The sequence below is a fragment of the Capricornis sumatraensis genome, chromosome 4 (assembly GCF_032405125.1).
Source record: "Capricornis sumatraensis isolate serow.1 chromosome 4, serow.2, whole genome shotgun sequence".
In the NCBI taxonomy this organism is placed as follows: domain Eukaryota; kingdom Metazoa; phylum Chordata; class Mammalia; order Artiodactyla; family Bovidae; genus Capricornis; species Capricornis sumatraensis.
Genome location: NC_091072.1, coordinates 86,082,538 through 86,106,141, shown reverse-complemented (window position 1 = coordinate 86,106,141; position 23,604 = coordinate 86,082,538). Strand labels below are relative to the sequence as shown.

General features: G+C 37.3%; 1 protein-coding gene across 1 annotated transcript in view; it reads left to right on the top strand.

Annotated features, from left to right (window-relative positions):
• The window catches only part of REDIC1 (regulator of DNA class I crossover intermediates 1), an 88,125-nt gene that overhangs the window by 32,835 nt on the left and 31,686 nt on the right, over nucleotides 1–23,604 (top strand). Inside the window, 1 exon segment of the mRNA XM_068971446.1 lies at nucleotides 1,014–1,129. Within this exon segment, the coding sequence (XP_068827547.1) occupies nucleotides 1,014–1,129 (116 nt within the window).

Genomic DNA, 23,604 nt, shown 5'->3' with positions numbered 1-23,604 from the left:
CTGATATGCTTTCATTGTTCAGTTCAGTCGCTCAGTCGTGTCTGATTCTTTGCGACCCCATGAATCGCAGCACGCCAGGCCTCCCTGTCCATCACCCACTCCTGGAGTTCACTCAGACTCACATCCATCGAGTCCGTGATGCCATCCAGCCATCTCATCTTCTGTCATCCCCTTCTCCTCCTGCCCCCAATCCCTCCCAGCAACAGAGTCTTTTCCAATGAGTCAACTCTTCGCATGAGGTGGCCAAAATACTGGAGTTTCAGCTTTAGCATCAGTCCTTCCAAAGAACACCTAGAGCTGATCTCCTTTCAAATGGACTGGTTGGATCTCCTTGCAGTCGAGGGGACTCTCAAGAGTCTTCTCCAACACCACAGTTCAAAAGCATCAATTCTTCGGCACTCAGCCTTCTTCACAGTCCAACTCTCACATCCATACATGACCACAGGAAAAACCATAGCCTTGACTAGACAGACCTTAGTCGGCAAAGTAATGTCTCTGCTTTTCAATATGCTATCTAGGTTGGTCATAACTTTTCTTCCAAGGAGTAAGCATCTTTTAATTTCATGGCTGCAATCACCATCTGCAGTAATTTTTTAGCCCAGAAAAATAAAGTCTGACACTGTTTCCACTGTTTTCCCCATCTATTTCCCGTGAAGTGATGGGACTGGATGCCATGATCTCCGTTTTCTAAATGTTGAGCTTTAAGCCAACTTTTTCACTCTCCTCTTTCACTTTCATCAAGAGGCTTTTTAGTTCCTCTTCACTTTCTGCCATAAGGGTGGTGTCATCTGCATATCTGAGGTTATTGATAGTTCTCCCGGCAATCTTGATTCCAACTTGTGTTTCTTCCAGTCCAGCGTTTCTCATGATGTACTCTGCAATTATTTTCTTTTAGATTAAAATGATACATTTTTTGAATATATGTGTATTCACTTATATGGCATTTTATGATAAATAATTTAAATTGTGTATCTGTACATTACCGTTTTGGCAGCTCTTCCTTTCTTTTTCAGCTCAGTAATGTTAATTATTCTCACTCCTTGGTTTCTAAATTAAATGAAAATCAAGATACTTTCAATCCATCATATGAAGCAGCACAATCTGGACCAATATTTGAAAGATTAAACAGGTAAGCAAAGATTTTGAAGGTAATAAAGAACCTGTAGCATTTGTTTCTTAAATTATTAATTTGCTTTAACAGACATAACTATTTTTAGTTAGAGATGTAAACAGACCTAAGTATTACTGCTAGAAAAAAAAACACTATCAATATAATATAGTATTTCATTAAATCACTTTTAAATAATTATTGTCAATTTGACCTTTAATTTTTTAATTTTTTTATTTTTGTGTTTTATTCATTTATTTAAATTTTACTTTATTTTACTTTACAATACTGTATTGGTTTGGCCATACATCAGCATGAATCCACCATGGGTGTACACATGTTCCCAATCCTGAACCCCCCTCTCACCTCCCTCCCCATACTATCTCTCTGGGTCATCCCAGTGCACCAGCCCCAAGCATCCTATTTGCTGCATCTAACCTAGACTGGCAATTCGTTTCTTATATGATATTATACATATTTCAATGCCATTCTCCCAAATCATCCCACCCTCTCCCTCTCCCACAGAGTCCAAAAGACTGTTCTATACATCTGTCTCTTTTGTTGTCTCTCATACAGGGTTATCGTTACCATCTTTTTAAATTTCATATATATGTGTTAGTATACTGTATTCTTTTTAATGGCTGAGTAATACTCCATTGTGTATATGTACCATAGCTTTCTTATCCATTCATCTGCTGATGGACATCTAGGTTGCTTCCATGTTAACTAATTTATTTTAAACAATATTTGGGACCAAGGTGTTTTGTACCTGTTCTATAATTTCCATGAATTACTAGTTTCCTTTACTGTATCATATCGTATTAACTTCTTTTTCATATCTGGTAGTTGGTCAGTGCCCTATTTTTATTTTCTACATGTCTGTATATAAACCCTAGTTCTTTTTTATTTTTAATCCATTGAAATTGTCAAACCAATCTGAATTATTTATTGTTAATTGTGATGAGAAACCTTGACTGTGTAATCCTATCCAAGTCTTCATATTAATAGATACCACCACTATTCACTCAGTTGCTTAAGCCAAAATAAAAGTTGTCCTTGATTTCTTCCCTTTCTTCATCTCTCAGTATACATTTCACCAACAAAGTATTGTCATTTCTGCATTCTAAGAAACCTTAATATTATTTACTTATGTTTTCATCTCTAAGGGTTCCATCCCAGTCTAAGCAAACACTGCTTCTTGCCCACAAAACACTTCTTTTTTCTCTTTGTTCTGAGATTTTTAAAAAACAACTGTATTAATGTATAATCAACATATAACAAGCTGAACTTACCTAAAATGTGCACTTTGGTAAGTTTTGGCGTATTTTAAAAATAATGAACTTATTCATCATTTCCTGTAGTTTCTTGGGTACCTTTGTAAATCCATTTTTCTGGTCATTTCACATCTCTTACTCCCACCCCAAGGCAACTGTTGATGTGATTTCTGTTACTATCGATTAGTCTGTAAGTGGCATCATACTGTATGTTTTCCCATTATTTTTTTCCACTCAGCATAATTACTTTGAGATTCATCTTTGTTGTTTATTGTGTGTATCAGTAAGTCCATTTCTTTTTATTGCTGAGTAGTTTTCCATTGTATGAATATAGCAAAATTTATTCATCTGTTGATGGGCAGTTGGTTTTTTTCCTCCCAGTTTTGGCTATTCCAAAATAAAGCTACTATGAACATTGATGTTGAAATCTTGTTTGAATATATGCTTTCACTTCTTTTGGGTAAATATCTACAAGGCTTCCCTCATAGCTCAGTTGGTGAAGAATCTGCCTGCAATGCAGGAGACCCGGGTTTGAGTCTTGGGTTGGGAAGATTCTGTGGAGAAGGAAATGACAACCAACTCCATATTCTTTCCTGGAGAATCCCATGGACCAAAGAGCCTGGCAGGCTACGTCCATGGGGTTGCCCAAGAGTCAGACACGACTTAGCGACTAAACCACCACCAAATATCTACATATGGAATGGCTAGTGTATGTTTAACATTTTAAGAAACTGGCAGACTTGTTTCCCGTCAGCAAAGAATGAGAATTCCATTTGCAGTACATCGTTGACAACACTTGGTATGGTTAGTGTTTTAAAATTTATGCTACTTTAGTCAACATGTAATGGTATCTTATTGGGGTTTTAATGATGTTGGCATCTTTTCATGTGCTTACTAATCATTTATGTATCTTTGGTGAAATGCTTAGCCTTTTCATTTTCTTAATGGTGTCTTCTTGACACTAACCTTTTTTTTTTTTTTACAAAGGTTTTAATTTTGATGAAATGCAATTGGTTAATTTTTTATTTATGAATCATGCATATGGTGTCAAAGCTAACAAATCTTTGCCTGAGGCAAGGTTATGAAGATTTTTTGTTATGTTTACTTCTGTCTTGTGGTTTTCAATATAACATTTGCCACTTTGAGTTACTGTTTTATGTATGGTGTGAGCATCATTAGGATATGGTGTGATGAAATAAGGAACTAATTTCATCATTTGCATTTATGGAAAGAAAAGAATATCTTTACCCCATTGAGTGCTTTGAGACGTTTGTTGAAAATTAATTGACAAAAGTATAAATTATTTTCCCCTGTAATCTCAGTTCTGTTCTGTTGAAAAATCATGTCTGTTTTTATGGTTGTCACACTGTCTCAACTACTAAAGCTTTACTGTAAGTTTTGAAATTGGGAATTGTATTAGTTCTCCAATTTATTCTTCTTTTTCAAAAATGTTTTAGCTTGTCTTAGTCCTTAGCATTTTCAGTCCTTTGAAAATCAGTCCTTTTCTGATCCTATGAATTTTAGGATCAGCCTGTCCATTTCTGGGGAAAAAGAAATTTAATTTGATTTTTATAGGGATTGTTTTGAATCTTTAGACCAATTTTGGAAAAATTTTAACATTTTAACAATAGTGGCTCTTCTAATCCATGAACATGAATGTTTCTGCTAGTCAAATTTTTGTCATATGTAAATCATAAGAGCTTTATTCTTATATCCCCAAACTTGAACTTACCCAGATGTCCATTAAGAATAGAATATTATGTAATATATAATGGAATAGTACACAGAAATGAAAAATGTGAGCTGCTAATATATGTCATAGCAAACAAGAATATGCATAAATCTCAACACAAAAAGAGAATCTTTGTATAATTTAATTTATATGATGTTCAGACAGCAAGCAGAATAGTGGTTACTTTAGGGAGGTGTGAACTTAGAGGGCATGAGGAAACTTTCCAGTGTACTTGAAGTGAGCTTTTATTTCTCCTCAGCTTTACTGACCTTATAATCTGATGAATAAAAATTGTAGGTATTTAAGTTGTCTGCTCTGATGATTTAATAGGCATACACATATTCAAATGATTACCATAATCAAGCTAACTGACACATTGATCACCTCACATAGTTACCATTATTATATGTATGGTGAGACCATTTAAGATCTGTTCTGTTAACAAATTTCAAGAGTAAATGTAGCATTAAGAGTATAATCACCATGTTGTACATTAGATCCCCAGAGCTTATTCCTCTTGTGACTGAAAATTTGTACACTTGGACCAATATCTTTCCATTTCCCCCACTTCCTCAGCCCCTAGCAACCATGATAGTATCCTCTGCATTTTTTAATTTGGGATTCTACATTTAAGTGAGATCTTACAGTATTTTTCTGTGTCTGGTTATTTCACTTAGCGTAATATCCTCCCTGTTTATTCATGTTGTCATAAATAGGAGAATTTTTATTTTTAGGGATGAATAATATTCCATCTTATTTAACATCCTTTCATTTTTTTCTCAATAATTACAGTAGTTTTCTATGTAATGAAATTAATTTCCATAGCTTTCGATAAGCCTCATGTTTATATTGTTAAATAAGTATTTTATTCTTTTTATGCTGTTATGAATGGAATTATTTTCATTTTTTTTAATTTTTTGAGGTATAGTTGATTTACACTTGTTAATTTCTGCTGTATATCAAAGTGACACAGTTAAACATACATATTTCTTTTTCATATTCTTTTCCACTATGGTTTGTCACAGGTTATTGGATATAGTTTCCTGTGCTATACAGTAGGACCTTGTTTTTTATCCATCCTATATATAATAGCTTGCATCTACTAATCCAAAACTCCTAATCATCCTCTCCCCCAAACCCCACTTGGCAACCACAAGTCTGTTCTCTATGTCCATGAGTCTGTTTCACAGATAGGTATGTTTGTGTCATATTTTAGAATCTACATATAAATGATATCATATGGTATTTGTCTTCTTCTTTCTGACTGACTTTGCTTAGTGTGATAACCTCTAGGTCCATCCATGTTGCTGCAGATGGCATTATTACATTCTTTTTTATGGCTGAGTAATATTCCATCACATATATTTAATATATATCTTTTTATCCATTCCTCTATCAGTGGACATTTAGGTTATGTCCATGTCTTGGCTATTGTAAATGGTACTGCTACAAATATAGAGGTGCATATATCTTTTGAATTATAGTTTTATCTGGGTATATGCCCAGAAATGAGATTGCTGGATCATATGGTAGTTCTATTTCTAGCTTTTTAAGGAGCCCTTCCATACTGTTTTCCATAGTGCTGTACCAAATTATATTCCTTCCAGTAGCAAAGGAGGGTTCCTTTTACTCCACACCCTCTCCAGCATTTATTTGTAGATGTTTTAATGGTGGCCATTCTGACTGGTATGAGGTCAGAAGTTTTGATTTGCATTTTTTGAATAGTTAGAGAAACTGCTGAAGAATCCTGACAATACGAGGAAGAATGATTATAAGAAGGAAAATTAAAGCACCAAGGGTAACATAACTGAAGACATTAGACAGAATGTTTTTTCCAGAAATAATATTAGAGAAGGTGTGGAAAAAGTCATTAGCGGCTCCAGCAGCAACAAAATCCAAACGAGAGTGTTCCAAGGTCTGTATCTGATTATGAAGTTTTCCTAAGTCTAAACTAATATCTGAGCTATTCCAAACACCTAAAATATGATTTTTCAACATATTGGGCATTTGCACTTGTTGAGTCAATGAATTGCTGAACAGTAATAGTAGGCCTGGCGGCAATCACTGACTCAACAAGAAGAAAAAGCCCTATGATAATTAAGACTCTCAAAATACTCCAAAACTCTCTGTGCTGTTTATGGTTAAGAGGTAGTAAACAATCATGTGCATAAGGGCAGGAGTATGGATAATCCTGTCACACAAGCTAGTCTGTCAGCAGAGAGGTTTGACCTGAGACATCCTTGTCCCACCCAGGGGAGGGAATTAGCAGCAATTATTGACACAACAAATGAAAAACCCTTCACCAATATAATTCCTAACCAACCCACTATACTAATAATTTCTAACTCCCCCAAAGAATTTGCCTTTAGTAAGTCTAAAACACCTCGTGCCTCTCAGGTTGGGAGGCTGTAAACAATCACATGTTGCCAGACGAACCTATACGGGTGGGCTAGATAACCTTCAGAGTAGTCCGTAAGCTGAAACACTCTTGTCACGCACTTATTGGCCATACATATGTCTTCTTTGGAGAATTGTCTATTTAGGTCTTCTGCCCATTTTTCAATTGGGTTATTTATTTCTTTGTTACTGAATTGTAAGAGCTGTTTCTCTATTTAGGAAATTAATCCCTTGTCAGTTGTATCATTTGCAAATATTTACTCCCAGTCTATAGGTTGTCTTTTCATTTTGCTTATGGTTTCTTTTGCTGTGCAAAAGCTTTCAAGTTTGATTAGATTCCATTTGTTTATCTTTGCTTTTATTTCTGTTGCCTTGAGAGACTGACCTAAGAAAATGCTGGATACAATTTATGTCAAAGAATGTTTTGCCTGTGTTCTCTACTAGACATTTTACAGTGTCTTGTCTTATATTTAAGTCTTTAGGCCCTTTTGAGTTTATTTTTATGTAATTTGGAAGGGTGTGCTGTTAATCTTAACTTCAGTGATTTCTGTGTAGCTGTCTAACTTTCCCAGTACTACTTGCTGAAGAAACTACCCTTCCTCCATTGTGTATTCTTGCCTCCTTTGTCAAAGATTAACTGTCTGTAGTTGCATGGGTTTATTTCTGGGCTGTCTACTCTGTTGTATTGATCCACATGTCTGTTTTTGTGCCAATCGCATGCTGCTTTGATTTCTACAGCTGTGTAGTAGTATCTGAAGTCTAGAAGAGTTATGACTCCTGCTCTGTTCTTTTCCTCAGGATACTTTGGCAATTCTGGGTCTTCTATAGTTCCATATAAGTTTTAGGATTATTCATTCTTGTTCTGTGAAAAAATATCATGGGTAATTTAATAAGGATCACATTAAATCTGTAGATTGCTTTGGATAGTATGGCCATTGTAATAGTATGGATTCTTCCAACCCAAGAACATGGGATATCTTTCCATTTCTTTTAATTATCTTCAATTTCTACTGTTAATGTTTTATAGTTTTCACATATGTCTTTCACTTCCTTAGTGAGGTTTATTCCCAAGCATTTTTTGATGCAGTTTTTCAAGATAATGATTTTTTCATGTTCCCTTTCTCTTATTTTATTGTTAATGTAAAGAAATGGAACCAATTTTTGTATATTAATCTTGTATCCTGCTACTTTGCTGAATTTATTCATTATAATAATTTTTGTATGGAGTCTTTAGTGATTTCTATATATAATATCAAGTCATCTTACCATTAAGTGGTAAATTAACAATTTTGCTACTTCCCTACCAGTTCAAATATCTTTTATTTCTTTTTCTTTTCTGATTGCTGTGGCTGGGACTCCCAATACTATGTTGAAGTGAAATGATGAGAGTGGGTATCCTTGTTTGATTCTAGATTTTAGCAGAAAGGATTTTAGCTTTTCACCATCGAGTATTATATAACTATGAGTCTGACATAAATATTTTGTATTATCTTGAAATATATTCCCTCTCTACCCTTTCATAAGGTTTTCTGTCATGAATTGATGTTGAATTTTATCAAATTTTTTTCAGTATCATGTGGTTTTTATCTTCTTTTGTTGCTATATCACATTGATTTGTGTATGTTGAACCATTCTTCTAATTGTGGGATGATTCCAACCTGGTAATGGTGTATCGTCTTTTTTATGTATTGCTGGATTTGATTTCCTAATGTTTTGTTGAGAATTTCTACATCTATGTTGATCAAGTATATTGGCCTGTAATTTTCTTCTTACTAAAAACAATGGGTCAGTAGTGAAATCAAAGAAGAAATTTAGAAAATACCTTGAGGTTGGGTTCTCTGGTGGCTCAGTGTTAAATAATCTGCTTGTTACTGCAGGAGACACAGGTTTGCTTCCTGGTCCAGGAAGATCCCACATGTCATGGAGCAGCTAAGTCCATGTGCCACAACTACTGAGCTGGTGCTCTAGAGGCCAGGAAGTGCAACTATTGAGCCCATATGCTTCAATATGGACTTAGTACTGAAGCCTGCATGCCCCAGAGCCCGTGCTCCACAACAAGAGAAGCCACCACAATGAGAAGCCCATGCACTGCAATTTGAAGAGTACCTCTGGCTCGCCACAAGTAGGGAAAAGCCTGCCCAGCAATGAAGACCCAGCACAGCCAAACATTAATTAATTAAAAAATGCCTTGAGGCAAATGGCAAGACACAACCTTACAAAATTTATGGGATACAGCAAAAGGTGTTCTTAGAGGAAAGTTCATAGCAATACAGGCCTTCCTTAAGAAACAAGGAAGATCTTAAACAACACAACCCACCACTTAAAAAGAATTAGACAAAGAACAAACAAAACCTAAAGGCAGCCAAAGGAAGCAGATAATGAAGATCAGAGGAAATAAAATAGAGATTCAAAACGGTAGAAAAACTTGGTATAACCAAGTTACTTCATTGAAAAGGTAAACAAAATTAACAAACCTTTGGCCAGGCTTACAAGGAAGAGAAGAGAGAAGACCCCAAAAAAGGAAAGTAAGAAATGAAAGGATAAATCATAATTGATACTGCAGAAATAAAAAAAGTTAAGAAATTGCTGTGAATAATTATTTGCCAACAGATTTGATAACCTAAAAGAAATGGACAATTTTCAGGAAACATACAGCTTGCCACAACTGAGTAAAGAAGAAATAGATTAATTTAACTGGCCAATTGCTAGAAATAAAATAGAATCTGTAACAACAACAATAATAAAAGCCCCTACAAACATAAGTCGAGGACCAGATGGCTCCACAGGTGAATTTTACCAAACATACAAAGAAAAAATTATACCGATTCTTTTCAAACTCTTCCAAAAAACTGAAGAAGAAGAAATACTCCCAAAAACATTCTGTGAAGCCACCACCAGTCTGATACCAAAACCAGACAAAGATACCACCAAGAAAGAAAATTACAGGCCAACATCCTTGAAATTATTTTCTTAAAATTGTTTTGTTTTATTGAAAAGGATCCTGATTGAGACATGTTTATGAAAAAAATAAAATCTGAGCTGTTTCTTTACAAATCTTAAAAGAGACTGGAAAAGATCAGTTTTCATTCCAATCCCGAAGAAAGGCAATGCCAAAGAATGCTCAAACTACTGCACAATTGCATTCATTACACTAATAGCACATTCAGTTCAGGTCAGTCGCTCAGTCGTATCTGACTCTTTGCGACCCCATGAATCACAGCACACCAGGCCTCCCTGTCCATCACCAACTCCCGGATTTCACTCAGACTCTCGTCCATCGAGTCCATGATGCCATCCAGCCATCTCATCCTCTGTCGTCCCCTTCTCCTCCTGCCCCCAATCCCTCCCAGCAACAGAGTCTTTTCCAATGAGTCAACTCTTGGCATGAAGTGGCCAGAGTACTGGAGTTTCAGCTTTAGCATCATTTCTTCCAAAGCAATCCCAGGGTTGATCTCCTTCAGAATGGACTGGTTGGATCTCCTTGCAGTCCAAGGGACTCTCAAGAGTCTTCTCCAACACCACAGTTCAAACACATCAATTCTTTGGCACTCAGCCTTCTTCACAGTCCAACTCTCACATCCATACATGACTACAGGAAAAACCATAGCCTTGACTAGATGGACCTTAGTCGGCAAAGTAATATCTCTGCTTTTGAATATGCTATCTAGGTTGGTCATAACTTTTCTTCCAAGGAGTAAGCGTCTTTTAATTTCATGGCTGCAGTCACCATCTGCAGTGATTTTGGAGCCCAAAACAATAAAGTCTGACACTGTTTCCACTGTTCTCCATTTATTTCCCATAAAGTGATGGGACCGGATGACATGATCTTCGTTTTCTGAATGTTGAGCTTTAAGCCAACATTTTCACTCTCCTCTTTCACTTTCATCAAGAGGCTTTTTAGTTCCTCTTCACTTTCTGCCATAAGGGTGGTGTCATCTGCACATCTGAGGTTATTGATATTTCTCCCGGCAGTCTTGATTCCAGCTTGTGTTTCTTCCAGTGCAGCGTTGCTCATGATGTACTCTGCATAGAAGTTAAATAAGCAGGGTGACACTATACAGCCTTGATGCACTCCTTTTCCTGTTTGGAACGAGTCTGTTGATCCATATCCAGTTCTAACTGTTGCTTCCTGACCTGTATAATATCAAAGTAATGCTCAAAATTCTCCAAGCCAGGCTTCAACAGTATGTGAACTGGGAACTTCCAGATGTTCAAGCTGGATTTAGGAAAGACAGAGGAACCAGAGATCAAATTGCCAACATACGTTGGATCATCGTAAAAGCAAGAGTGTTCCTGAAAAACATCTACTTCTGCTTCATTGACTATGCCAAACCCATTGACTGTGTGGATCACAACAAATTGTGGAAAACTCTTAAAGAGATGGGAATACCAAACCACCTGACCTGCCTCCTGAGAAATCTGTATGCAAGTCAAGAGGCAACAGTTAGAACTGAACATGGAACAACAGACTGGTTCCAAATCTGGAAAGGAGTATGTCAAGGCTATATATTGTCACCCTGCTTATTTAACTTCTATTCAGAGTACATCATGTGAAATGTCAGACTGAATGAAGCACAAGCTGGAGTCAAGATTGCCAGGAGACATATCAATAACCTCAGATATGCAGATGACACCACCCGTATGGCAGAAAGCGAAGAAGAACTAAAGAGCCTCTTGATGAAAGTGAAAGAGAAGAGTGAAAAAACTGGCTTAAAACTCAACATTCTGCAAACAAAGATCATGGCATCTGGTCCCGTCACTTCATGACAAATGGATGGGGAAACAATGCAAACAGTGACAGACTTTGTTTTCTTGGGCTCCAAAATCACTGCAGATAGTGACTGCAGCCTTGAAATTAAAAGACACTTACTCCTTGGAAGAAAACCTATGACCAACCTAGACACATATTAGAAAGCAGAGATACTATTTTGCCAACAAAGGTCCATCTATTGAAACTGGTTTTTCCTGCAGTCATGTAGGGATGTGAGAGTTGGACTGTAAGGAAAGCTGAACACTGAAGAATTGATGCTTTTGAAGTGTGGTGTTGGAGAAGACTCTTGAGAGTCCCTTGGACTGCAAGGAGATCCAACAGTCAATCCTAAAGGAAATCAGTCCTGAATATTTGTTGGAAGGACTGATGCTGAAGCTGAAACTCCAATACTTTGGCCACCTGATGTGAAGAACTGACTCATTTGAAAAAACCTGGGAAAGATTGAAGACAGGAAGAGAAGGGGATGACAGATGATGAGATGGTTGGATGGCATCACCAACTCAATGGCCATGAGTTTGAGTAAGCTCTGGAAATTGGTGAAGGACAGGAAGCTTGGTGTGCTCCAGTCCATGGGGTCGCAAACAGTCGGACATGACTGAACTGATCCATACAAAGTCAAACAAGTGGAATCAACATGTTATAATATGTATAATGTATATATTTTAGAAAACTTAAGAATTTTTGCCTTAAAAATTTATGACATTTTGTTTCCACTTGTTTGACCTGCAGTTATTTTCCTAATTCTATTTTTGGATGGGCTTCCTTTGTGGCTCAGCTGATAAAGAATCTACTTGCAATTTTTGGATAGCCTGGCAGGCTACAGTCCATGGGGTCTCAAAAGAATTGAACACATCTTAGTGACTAAATAACAAATAGAGTATCATATTTAATTACTCTTTTGTCCATGTCATTTCCTCAGGTAAGAATAGTGGAATGGGTTTGCATATCCTTCTCCAGGGGGTCTTCCAAGCCCAGAGATCAAACCCATGTCTCCTGCTTGGCAGGAAGATTCTTTACTACTGACTAGCTGGGAAGGCCAAGTATGATGTTAGTTTTACGTTTTTGTAGGTGCGCTTTGTCAGGCTGCACTTCTATTCCTAGTTTATTGAAGGTTTTTATCACTGATTTGGTCAAATGCTCATTCTGTGTCCTTTGAGATTTATCACGTAGTTTGTTTTTATTCTATTAATATGTACATTACATCACTTTCAAATGTTAAACCACCTTGCCTTCCTGGCATAAAGGCTGCTTCAGTTCAGTTCAGTCCAGTCGCTCAGTCGTGTCCGACTCTTTGCGACCCCATGAATCGCAGCACGCCAGGCCTCCCTGTCCATTACCAACTCCCAGAGTTCACTCAGACTCACGTCCATCGAGTCAGTGATACCATCCAGCCATCTCATTCTCTGTCGTCCCCTTCTCCTCCTGCCCCCAATCCCTCCCAGCATCAGAGTCTTTTCCACTGAGTCAACTCTTCGCATGAGGTGGCCAAAGTACTGGAGTTTCAGCTTTGGCATCATTCCCTGTGAAGCAATCCCAGGGCTGATCTCCTTCAGAATGGACTGGTTGGATCTCCTTGCAGTCCAAGGGACTCTCAAGAGTCTTCTCCAACACCACAGTTCAAAAGCATCAATTCTTCTGCACTCGCCTTTCTTCACAGTCCAACTCTCACATCCATACATGACTACAGGAAAAACCATAGCCTTGACTAGATGGACCTTAGTCGGCAAAGTAATGTCTCTGGTTTTCAATATGCTATCTAGGTTGGTCATAACTTTCCTTCCAAGGAGCAAGCGTTTTTTTAATTTCATGGCTGCAGTCACTATCTGCAGTGATTTTGGAGCCCCAAAAATTAAAGTCTGACACTGTTTCCACTGTTCTCCATTTATTTCCCATAAAGTGATGGGACCGGATGCCATGATCTTCATTTTCTAAATGTTGAGCTTTAAGCCAACTCTCCTCTTTCACTTTAATCAAGAGGCTTTTTAGTTCCTCTTCACTTTCTGCCATAAGGGTGGTGTCATCTGCATATCTGAGGTTATTGATATGTCTCCTGGCAATCTTGATTCCAGCTTGTGCTTCTTCTAGCCCAGCGTTTCTCATGATGTACTCTGCATAAAAGTTAAATAAGCAGGGTGACACTATACAGCCTTGATGTACTCCTTTTCCTATTTGGAACCAGTCTGTTGTTCCATATCCAGTTATAACTGTTGCTTCCTGACCTGCATACACATTTCTCAAGAGGCAGGTCAGGTGGTCTGGTATTCCCATCTCTTTCAGAATTTTCCACAGTTTATTGACTGCTTAGTCATATTCTATAACCCATTTCATAAAGTGCTTCATTTTGGGGGGTAATATTTTGTTGATGATTTTTAAAAATATGTAGAGAGATTTATTTTAATATAGTTAATTCGGCTGTATAGCACAGTAACTCAGTTATACATATATATATTGAATCTATTTTTTTCATATTCATTTCTATTATGGTTTGTCATATAATTTTTTTTTAATTGGAGTGTATTTGTTTTGCAATGTTGTGTTAGTTTTGCCTGTACAGTAGTATGAATCAGCTCTATGCAAACATATATCTCCTCCCTCTGTAGCCTCCTTCCCATTCCCACCATCCCACTCCTCTAAGTTGTCACAGATCACCGAGCTGAGCTCGCAGTGCTGTACAGCAGCTTCCTACTAGCTATCTGTTTTATACATGATAATATATATATGTCAGTTCTGCTTGCATCTATTTCATGAGGAATATTGGTCTGAATTTTTCTTTACTTATAATGTCTTTGTCTGGCTTTGGTACCAGAGTAATGATACTGGCTTCATAGCACAAGTTGGAAAATGTTTCTTCCTCTGTTTAATGGACGAATTTATGGAGGCTGGTTGTGTGCATGCTAAGTCACTTCAGTCGTGTCTGACTCTTTGTGACCTATGGACTATGGCCCGCCAAGCTCCTCTGTCCATGGGATTCTCCAGGCAAGAATACTGGAGTGGGTTGCCATGTCCTCCCCCAGGGAATCTTCCCAATCCATTGATCAACCCAGGTCTCCTGCGTCTCCTGAATTACAGGCAGATTATTTACCACTGAGCCAATGGGATTTGGTTATTTTTTCTTTAAATGTTTCTGCACCTAGGCTTTTCTTAGAAAACTTTTAACTAAGAATTCTTTATTTTTTATGTGTTACAGATTTAGTCAGATTTTAAAATTTCCTTTTAATTTCTTTGTCATAATGTGTGTTTTTATAGGATTTCATCCATTTCATCTAAGTTATGTTATTTGTTATTATATAGTTGTTCACAGTTCATTTTAATTTCTGTAAAAGTGTTGATATCCCTTTAATTCCAGATCTGTGTCTTTTCTTTTTTCCTTGATTAGTATACCTAAATTTTTGCTAGTTTTATTTGCTAAATTTTTAGTTTTATCAATTTTGTCTATTATTGTTTTTGTTGCTTTCTTTTCCACTGATATCTGCCCTGATGTTTGCTCAGATACTTAGTCCCATCTGACTTTTGTGATCCCATGGACTGTAGTCTGCCAGGCTCCTCTGTTCATGGATTCTTCCAGTAAAAGTACTGGAGTGGGGTGCCATTTCCTCTTCCAGGGGATCTTCCCACTCAGGGACCGAACCCACATTTCTCATGTCTGCTATACTGGCAGGCGGATTCTTTACCACTAGCGCCACCTTGTGGTTGTTGTTGTTCAGTTGCTAAGTCGTGTCCGACTATTTGTGACCCCATGAACTGCAGCACCCCAGGCTTCCTTGTCCTTCACTGTCTCCCAGAGTTTGCTCAGACTCAGATCCATTGAGTCAGTAATGCCATCAAATCCACTCATTTTCTCCTGTCCCCTTTTCCTCTTGCCCTCCGTCTTTCCCAACATCAAAGTCTTTTCCAATGAGTTGGCTACTTGCATCAGGTGGCCAATGTATTGGACCATCAGCTTAAGCACCAGTCTTTCCAATAAATATTCAAGGTTGATTTCCTTTAAAACTGACTGGTTTAATCTCCTTACAGACCAAAGGACTCTCAAGAGTCCTCTCTAGCACCAGAGTTCAAAAGCATCAATTCTTTGGCACTCAGCTTTCCTTATGGTCCAGTTCTCACATTCATACATGACTACTGGAAAAACCATAACTTTCACTTTTCTTGGCAAAGTGATGTCTCTGGTTTTTAATATACTGTCTAGATTTGTCATAGGTTTCTTTCCAAGGAACAAGCATCTTTTAATTCCATGGCTACAGTCACTATCCACGTTGATTTTGGAGCCCAGGAAAATGAAATCTGACAGTTTCTACTTTTTCCATATCTATTTGCCATGAAGTGATAGGACTGGATGCCATCATCTTCATGTTTGAATGTTGACTTTTAAGCCAGCATTTCCACTTTCTACTTTCACCTTCATCAAGAGTCTCTTTAGTTCCTCTTCACTATCTGCCATTAAAGTGGTTTATTATGCATATCTGAGATTGTTGATACTTCTCCAGGCAATCTTGATTCCAGCCTATGAGTCCCCTAGCTCAGCATTTCATGTGATGTACTACTATGCATGTAAGTTAAATAAGCAGGATGACAATATACAGCCTTGACATACTCCTTCCCAATTTTGAACCGGTTCGTTTTTCCATGTGCAGTTTTAATTGTTGCTTTCTGTCCTGCATACAGGTTTCTCAGGAGTCAGGTAAGGTGGTGTCTGGTATCCCTATCACTTTATTAATTTTCCACATTTTGTTGTGATCCACACAGTCAAAGGCTTTACTGCAGTCAGTGAAGCAGATCTTTTTTTTCCAGTGCCACCTGGGAAGCCTCAAAAATGTGTAAATAGAGCTTCTATTATTGTTGTGTTACAGTGACTAGTTTGAGCATTCTTTGGCCAAGCCTTTCTTTGGGATTGGAATGAAAACTGAGCTTTTCCAGTCCTATGGCCACTGCTGAGTTTTCCAAATTTGCTGGCATATTGAGTGCAGCACTTTCACACCATCACCTTTTAGGATTTGAAATAGATCAACTGGAATTCCATCACCTCCACTTGCTTTGTTTGTAGTGATGCTTCTTCCTAAGGCCCGTTTGACTTTGCATTCTAGAATGTCTGATTGTAGGTGAGTGATCACACCATCGTGATTATCTGGGTCATGAAGATCTTTTTTGTATGGTTCTTCTGTGTATTCTTGCCACCTCTTCTTAATATCCTCTGCTTCTATTAGGTCCATACCATTTCTGTCCTTTATTGTGCCCATCTTTGCATGAAATGTTCCCTAGGTATCTCTAATATTCTTGAAGTGATCTCTAATCTTTCCCATTCTATTGTTTTCCTCTATTTCTTTGCACTGATCACTGAGGAAGGCTTTCTTATCTCTCTTTGCTGTTCTTTGGAACTCTGCATTCACATGGGTATATCTTTCCTTTTTTCTTTGGCCTTTTGCTTCTCTGCTTTTGTCAGCTATTTGTAAGGCATCCTCAGACAACCATTTTGCCTTTTTGCATTTCTTTTCCTTGTGGTTGGTTTTGATCACCGCCTACTGTACACTGTCATGAACTTCCATCCATAGTTCTTCAGGTACTCTATCAGATCCATTACCTTAATCTATTTGCCACTTCCACTGTATAATCGTAAGGGATTTGATTTAGGTCATATCTGAATGGTCTAGTGGTTTTCCATACTTTCTTCCATTTCAGTGTAAATTTTGCAATAAGGAGTTCATGATCTGAGCCACAGTCTGTTCCCGGTCTTGTTTTTGCCGACTGTTTAGAGTTTCTCCATCTTTGGCTGCAGAGAATATAATCAGTATGATTTTGGTGTTGACCACCTGGGGATGTCTATGTGTGGAGTCATCTCATGTTGTTGGAAGAGGGTGCTTGCTTTTTGTTGGCAAACAGTGCGTTTTCTTGGCAAAACTCTGTTAGCCTTTGCCCTGCTTCATTTTGCACTCCAAGGCCTAATTTGCCTATTGTTCCAGGTATCTTTTGCCTTCCTACTTTTGCATTCCAGTCCCCTATAATGAAAAGGACATCTTTTGGGTATAAGTTCCAGAAGGTCTTATAGGTCTTCATAGAACGGTTCAGGTCCAGCTTCTTCATCATTACTGGTTGGGACATAGACTTGGATTACTGTAATATTGAATGGTTTGCCTTGGAAACGAAGAGAGATCATTCTGTCATTTTTGAGATTGTACCTCAGTACTGCATTTTGGACTCTCTTGTTGACTATGAGGGCTACTCCATTTCTTCTTGTCCACAGTAGTAGATATAATGGTCATCTGAATTAAATTCGCCCATTCCCATCCTAATTAGTTCACTGATTCCTAAAATGTTGATGTTCACTCTTTCCATTTCCTGTTTGACCACTTCCAGTTTACCTTGATTCATGGACCTAAAAAGCAGAGGCATTACTTTGCCAACAAAGGTCCGTCTAGTTAAAGCTATGGTTTTTCCAGTAATCATATACGGATGTGAGAGTTGGACTATAGAGAAATCTGTGTCAAAGGATTGATGCTTCTGAACTGTGGTCTTGGAGAAGACTCTTGAGAGTCCCTTGGATTGCATGGAGATCAAACCAGTCAATCCTAAAGGAAACCAATGCCTAATATTCTTTGGAAGGACTGATGCTGAAGCTGAAACGCCAATACTTTGGCCACCTGATGTGAAGAATGGACTCATTTGAAAAGACCTGATGCTGGTAAAGATTGAAGGCAGGAGGAGAAGGGGATCACAGAGGATGAAATTGTTGGATGGCATCACCAACTCGATGAACATAATTTTGAATAAGCTCTGGGATTTGGTGATGGACAGGGAAGCCTGGCGTGCTGCAGTCCATGGGGTCGCAAAGAGTCGGACGCAACTGAGCAACTGAACTGAACTGATAGTGGCTAGAGAACTGAAAGAGCCTGGAGACCTTCTCATGGAAGAAGAAATTATCCAGAACTGGGTATTTTAAATTTTAGTCTAAATGATAATGACTGAAGTTTAGTCTAAATCATCTCCAAATACCGGATGCAGAAGAAGCATAAGATAATTTTGTCCAGGGTTCTTCTATAGATAACTCTGGAGAAATTAGAGAAATGTTAAAAGTGACATTCCTGGTCAATATTTAAGAGAAATTGTGACAATCAAAGGAGACAGAACTGACAAGGTGATGACTCCCCTTCATCTGACTTACTCAACTAGGGACAGTTTAGCTGAGATGTGTTTTGTTTGCAAATATAGATTTTAAAATAAATTGTTAAAAACACAGATATTATACCTTAGTGTCAAACTTATTTTGAAAAGTAGATCTCTTATTTATTAGTTATGAGACTGTAGCTAACTTATATCTTTTGGCATTTTGTCTACCTCATTTAGGCTAGAGATAGCGTCTTTCCTTCAGGGTTATATGGAAAAATCAATGTGATAATAGATTTAAATCGCCTGTGTTCCATAAATGCACTAAATCAGCTGCTAATAATTTTTTAAAATTTTTATGGAAGGATTCCAAAATTATTCACAGATAGATTTTAAAAAGCAAGAATATCACTTCAAGAAAATGAAACAACTTACATGTTTAAAATATAAAGGAGGACTTCCTTTGTGGTCCAGTGTTCAAGACTCCATGCTTCCAATGATGTTTATGATTTCTTTTTTCTACTTACTTTGGATTTAGTTTGATCTTCTCTTTTTCTATTTTTTAAGATGTAAGTTTAACTTAGTGATTTGATATCTTTCTTTTAACATAGATATTTACAGCTGAAAAGCCATGTTCAGAGGTCAGTCAATGATGAGTTGGAGGTTGTTTTTAAACACCTTGAATATAAGACCTCACATTCGGTCAGGGATGAGTGCCGTTTTTCAAAGACATTTGAGTGGCATTGTTTCCAACTAGAAGTTTGCTAAATATCTAAATATCTGTGTATATAATATGTATTTTTCTCTGTTTTTAAGTTTGCTTGTGTTTTTTATTATAGATTCTCTACTATAAATTTTCTACTATAGATTTCTCTCCATTAGGATCAGAATGTTTGTTTTCTATTTCTTGTGTTTGGGATGTGTTGATTTTTTTTGGATTTGTGTTCTTACTGTTTTTACCAAATTTGAAAAAAATTCAGTCATTAATTTTTCAAATATTTTTTCTGATTCCTCTCCCCTCTTCTTTGGGAACCTAAATAATATGTAAAGTTGTCCAACTGAAGTTGTATAACAGTTTACTGATGCTCTATTTATTTTAATATTTTTTCCTCTCCTTTCATTTTATATAGATTTTGTTAGAATTTCAAATTTACTAATTGTATCTTTTCTGGTATCCAATACTGGTAAATCTATTCAGTGCATTTTTCGTCTCTAGAAGTTTGATTTAACTGCTCTGTTTATTTTCCAGATGTCTATTCAACATGCTTAATCTTTTGTCTAGCTTCTCAAAATAAGGAATATAGTTAGAATAAATCTTTTAATGTCCTTGTGTATAAAGGTAAAGTATATCATTTTGTGTCATTTCTTAGTCTAACAACTGATTTTCCTCCTTATTAGAGATAGCAACTTTCTGCTTCTTTGCAGTCTTGATAATTTTGTTTAGATTCTACACCTTGTAAATCATCTTTTTGGTTTCTGGAAATCTCATATTCCTATAGATCATCCTAAGCTTTGTTCTGGGATACAGTGTAGTTACTCGGAAGTAACATGATTCTTTTGAAACTTACTTTAGAATTTGTTAAGCAGCACCAGGTACCCGTTCATTCAGTCTATGGCTACCTTTGCCCTCTGCTGAGGCAATACTCTTCTGAGTCTTCTCTAGTTTTCTTTGGATTACAAGATTTTCCACTCTGGTTGATGGAAACACAAAATTTTCCCATCTTTGAGTTCCTGAAATTGTTCCATCTTCTCATGTTGGGTTTCTTTTCCTAGTCTTGAGTAATTGCTTCATATGCATTTGCTGATGAGTACTTGGTTAAAAATTTGATAACTCTCTGTAGATCTCCAGAGTCTGCTTTTTTATTTTGAAACATCCTCCTTCATAGTACTCTGCCCTGTGAATTCTGTTTTCTGTAGTCTCCCTGAACCCTCAGCTCTGTTTCCTCAAGAAGGGGATTCTTAGGACTCTGACTAGGTTTCTCCTTCAAGTATTCCATGGCATTGATACAGACAGTCTCAAGGCAGTAAACTAGGGGCAGTTATAGGGTTCATTTAATTTGCTTTCTCTCTCTCTCAGGAATCATTATCCTGTTATACCTGATGGCCAATGTCTGAAAATCATTGTCTCATGTATTTTGTCTAGTTTTTTAAAAGTGTCAGTTGGGAAGGTTAATCTGGTCTCTTTTACTTCATGTGGGCAGTCAAAAGTCCTGAAATTCATATCTACCCAGCAATCAGACTGATATTTTCCAAGGCAGAAAGTAAGTTGATTTTGCTTTTGTACTTAGAATCTTAAAGTATTTCTTATTACTCTTTTCAGAAATAAAGCTCTGCATGATTTTTGGCCCTTTTGTGCCTAAACCTTAAGTCATAAGTTTTCTTTTACTGATTATAATCTGGTCTTATTCCTCCTCTTTTCATTTCTCAAACAGGCTGTAGATTTTGCATTTGTGCTTATTAGTCCATCCCCCAGAGGTGTATTTACTCCTTTCTTCACATGTGTAACCATTCTGTACCTTTAGCTTACTTTTCCTTATTAGGGACTTTCCTGATCAAACTATCTGAAATAGGACCTCCAACGTGTTATTCCATTGTATGATCCTGTATCATGTCTAAAGGAGCTGTTAGTATCTTTTTATTTGTTTAATTTTTTTCATTCGTTGTACTTAATAATTGTTAATTATCTTATTTATTTGTTTAATATATATTTTCACTAGAATGTAAACTCTACTGTCTCCTTACTACATAGTAGGCATACATTGGGCTTCCCCGGTGGCACTAGTGGTAAAGAAGTCCCTGCCAATGCAGGAGACAAGAGATGCGATTTCAATCCCTGAGTCAGGTAGATCCCCTGGAAGAGGGCATGGCAACCCACTCCAGTATTCTTGCCTGGAGAATTCCAGGGACGGAAAAGTCTGGTGGATGGCTGTGGTCCATCGGGTCACAAAGAGTTGAACACAACTGAAGCAACTTAGAAACAGCAGGCTTAAATTAATTATCTGTTGAATACTGTTTATTCAGATAATAACTTTATGCCTATTTTGGTATATAATTTTGATGAATTCTATATTTATCTCTAGGAAAAATAAATTGTTAAAAGAAACTGTACTGATTTGTTTTAATATGTCTTTTATATGTTTACCATAATTTCTCTCTTCCATTTGTATAAGTAACAATTCTTCCCAACATTTGGTCCCCAACTCAAATGCCACCTGCCTGATTTTTCTCAATCAAAATAATTTCTTCCCTCTATGTACTATGGTAATAATTGGCTATAGGATAGCTCTTTTCACTTTCTAATTTTTTTTCGCATCTTCTAGTCTATTTCTTGTGAAAAACAACTGCTTACTATACACTTTTCTATTGCCCACATTTTTGCAAATTTTTTTTGCATTTAATTTTTTATTTAGTTGATTTAAGATATTATTTTCATAGAAACAGTACATGGACTGGCGATCTGTTTCACGTATGATAATATACACATTTCAATGCTATTCTCTCAGATCATCCCACTTTTGCCTTCTCCCACAGAATCCAAAAGACTATTCTATACATCTGTGTCTCTTTTGCTGTCCCACATATAGGGTTATTGGTACCATCTTTCTAAATTTCATATATAGGTGTTAGTATACTGTATTGGTGTTTTTCTTTCTGACTTACTTCACTCTGTATCATAGGTTCCAGTTTTATCCACTTCATTAGAACTGATTCAAATGTGTTATTTTTAATGGCTGACTAATATTCCATTGTGTATATGTACCACAGTTTTTTATCCATTTGTCTCCTGATGGACATCTAGGTTGCTGCCATGTCCTGGCTATTATAAACAGTGCTGCGATGAAGATTGGGGTACACATGTTTCTCTCAATTCTGGCACATTTTGCAAATGTTTAGAATGATGATTTACATTTGTAGTATGCTTTCTCACTTATACAGTGGTTTTAAATTTATTTTCTCATTTAGAGTAACAGAATTTTCTCTGGTGTTGATAGTGTATATTATTGTATACTATAGGTTATATCTTTTGGTATAACAGAATAACATTCAGTTCAGTTCAGTCCAGTTGCTCAATCGTGTCCGACTCTTTGCAAATCCATGAACCGCAGCACGCCAGGCCTCCCTGTCCATCACCAACTCTCGGAGTTCACTCAGACTCATGTCCATCGAGTCAGTGATGCCATCCAGCCATCTCATCCTCGGTCATCCCCTTCTCCTCCTGCCCCCAATCCTTCCCAGCATCAGAGTCTTTTCCAATGAGTCAACTCTTCGCATGAGGTGGCCGAAGTACTGGAGTTTCAGTTTTAGCATCATTCCTTCCAAAGCAATCCCAGCGCTAATCTCCTTCAGAATGGACTCGTTGGATCTCCTTGCAGTTCAAGGGACTCTCAAGAGTCTTCTCCAACACCACAGTTCAAAAGCATCAATTCTTCGGCGCTCAGCCTTCTTCACAGTCCAACTCTCACATCCATACATGACCACAGGAAAAACCGTAGCTGACTGGACAGACCTTAGTCGGCAAAGTAATGTCTCTGGTTTTCAATATGCTATCTAGGTTGGTCATAACTTTTCTTCCAAGGAGTAAGCGTCTTTTAATTTCATGGCTGCAATCACCATCTGCAGTGATTTTGGAGCCCAAAACAATAAAGTCTGACACTGTTTCCACTGTTTGCCCATCTATTTCCCGTGAAGTGATGGGACTGGATGCCATAATCTTTGTTTTTTGAATGTTGAGCTTTAAGCCAACTTTTTCACTCTCCTCTTTCACTTTCATCAAGAGGCTTTTTAGTTCCTCTTCACTTTCTGCCATAAGGGTTGTGTTATCTGCATATCTGAGGTTATTGATAGTTCTCCTGGCAATCTTGATTCCAACTTGTGTTTCTTCCAGTCCAGTGTTTCTCATGATGTACTCTGCATAGAAGTTAAATAAGCAGGGTGACAATATACAGCCTTGACATACTCCTTTTCCTATTTGAAATCAGTCTGTTGTTCCATATCCAGTTCTAACTGTTGCTTCCTGACCTGCATATAGGTTTCTCAAGAGGCAGGTCAGGTGGTCTGGTATTCCCATCTCTCTCAGAATTTTCCACAGTTTATTGTGATCAACACAGTCAAAGGCTTTGGCATAGTCAGTAAAGCAGAAATAGATGTTTTTCTGGAACTCTCTTGCTTTTTTGATGATCCGGTGGATGTTGGCAATTTGATCTCTGGTTCCTCTGCCTTTTCTTGA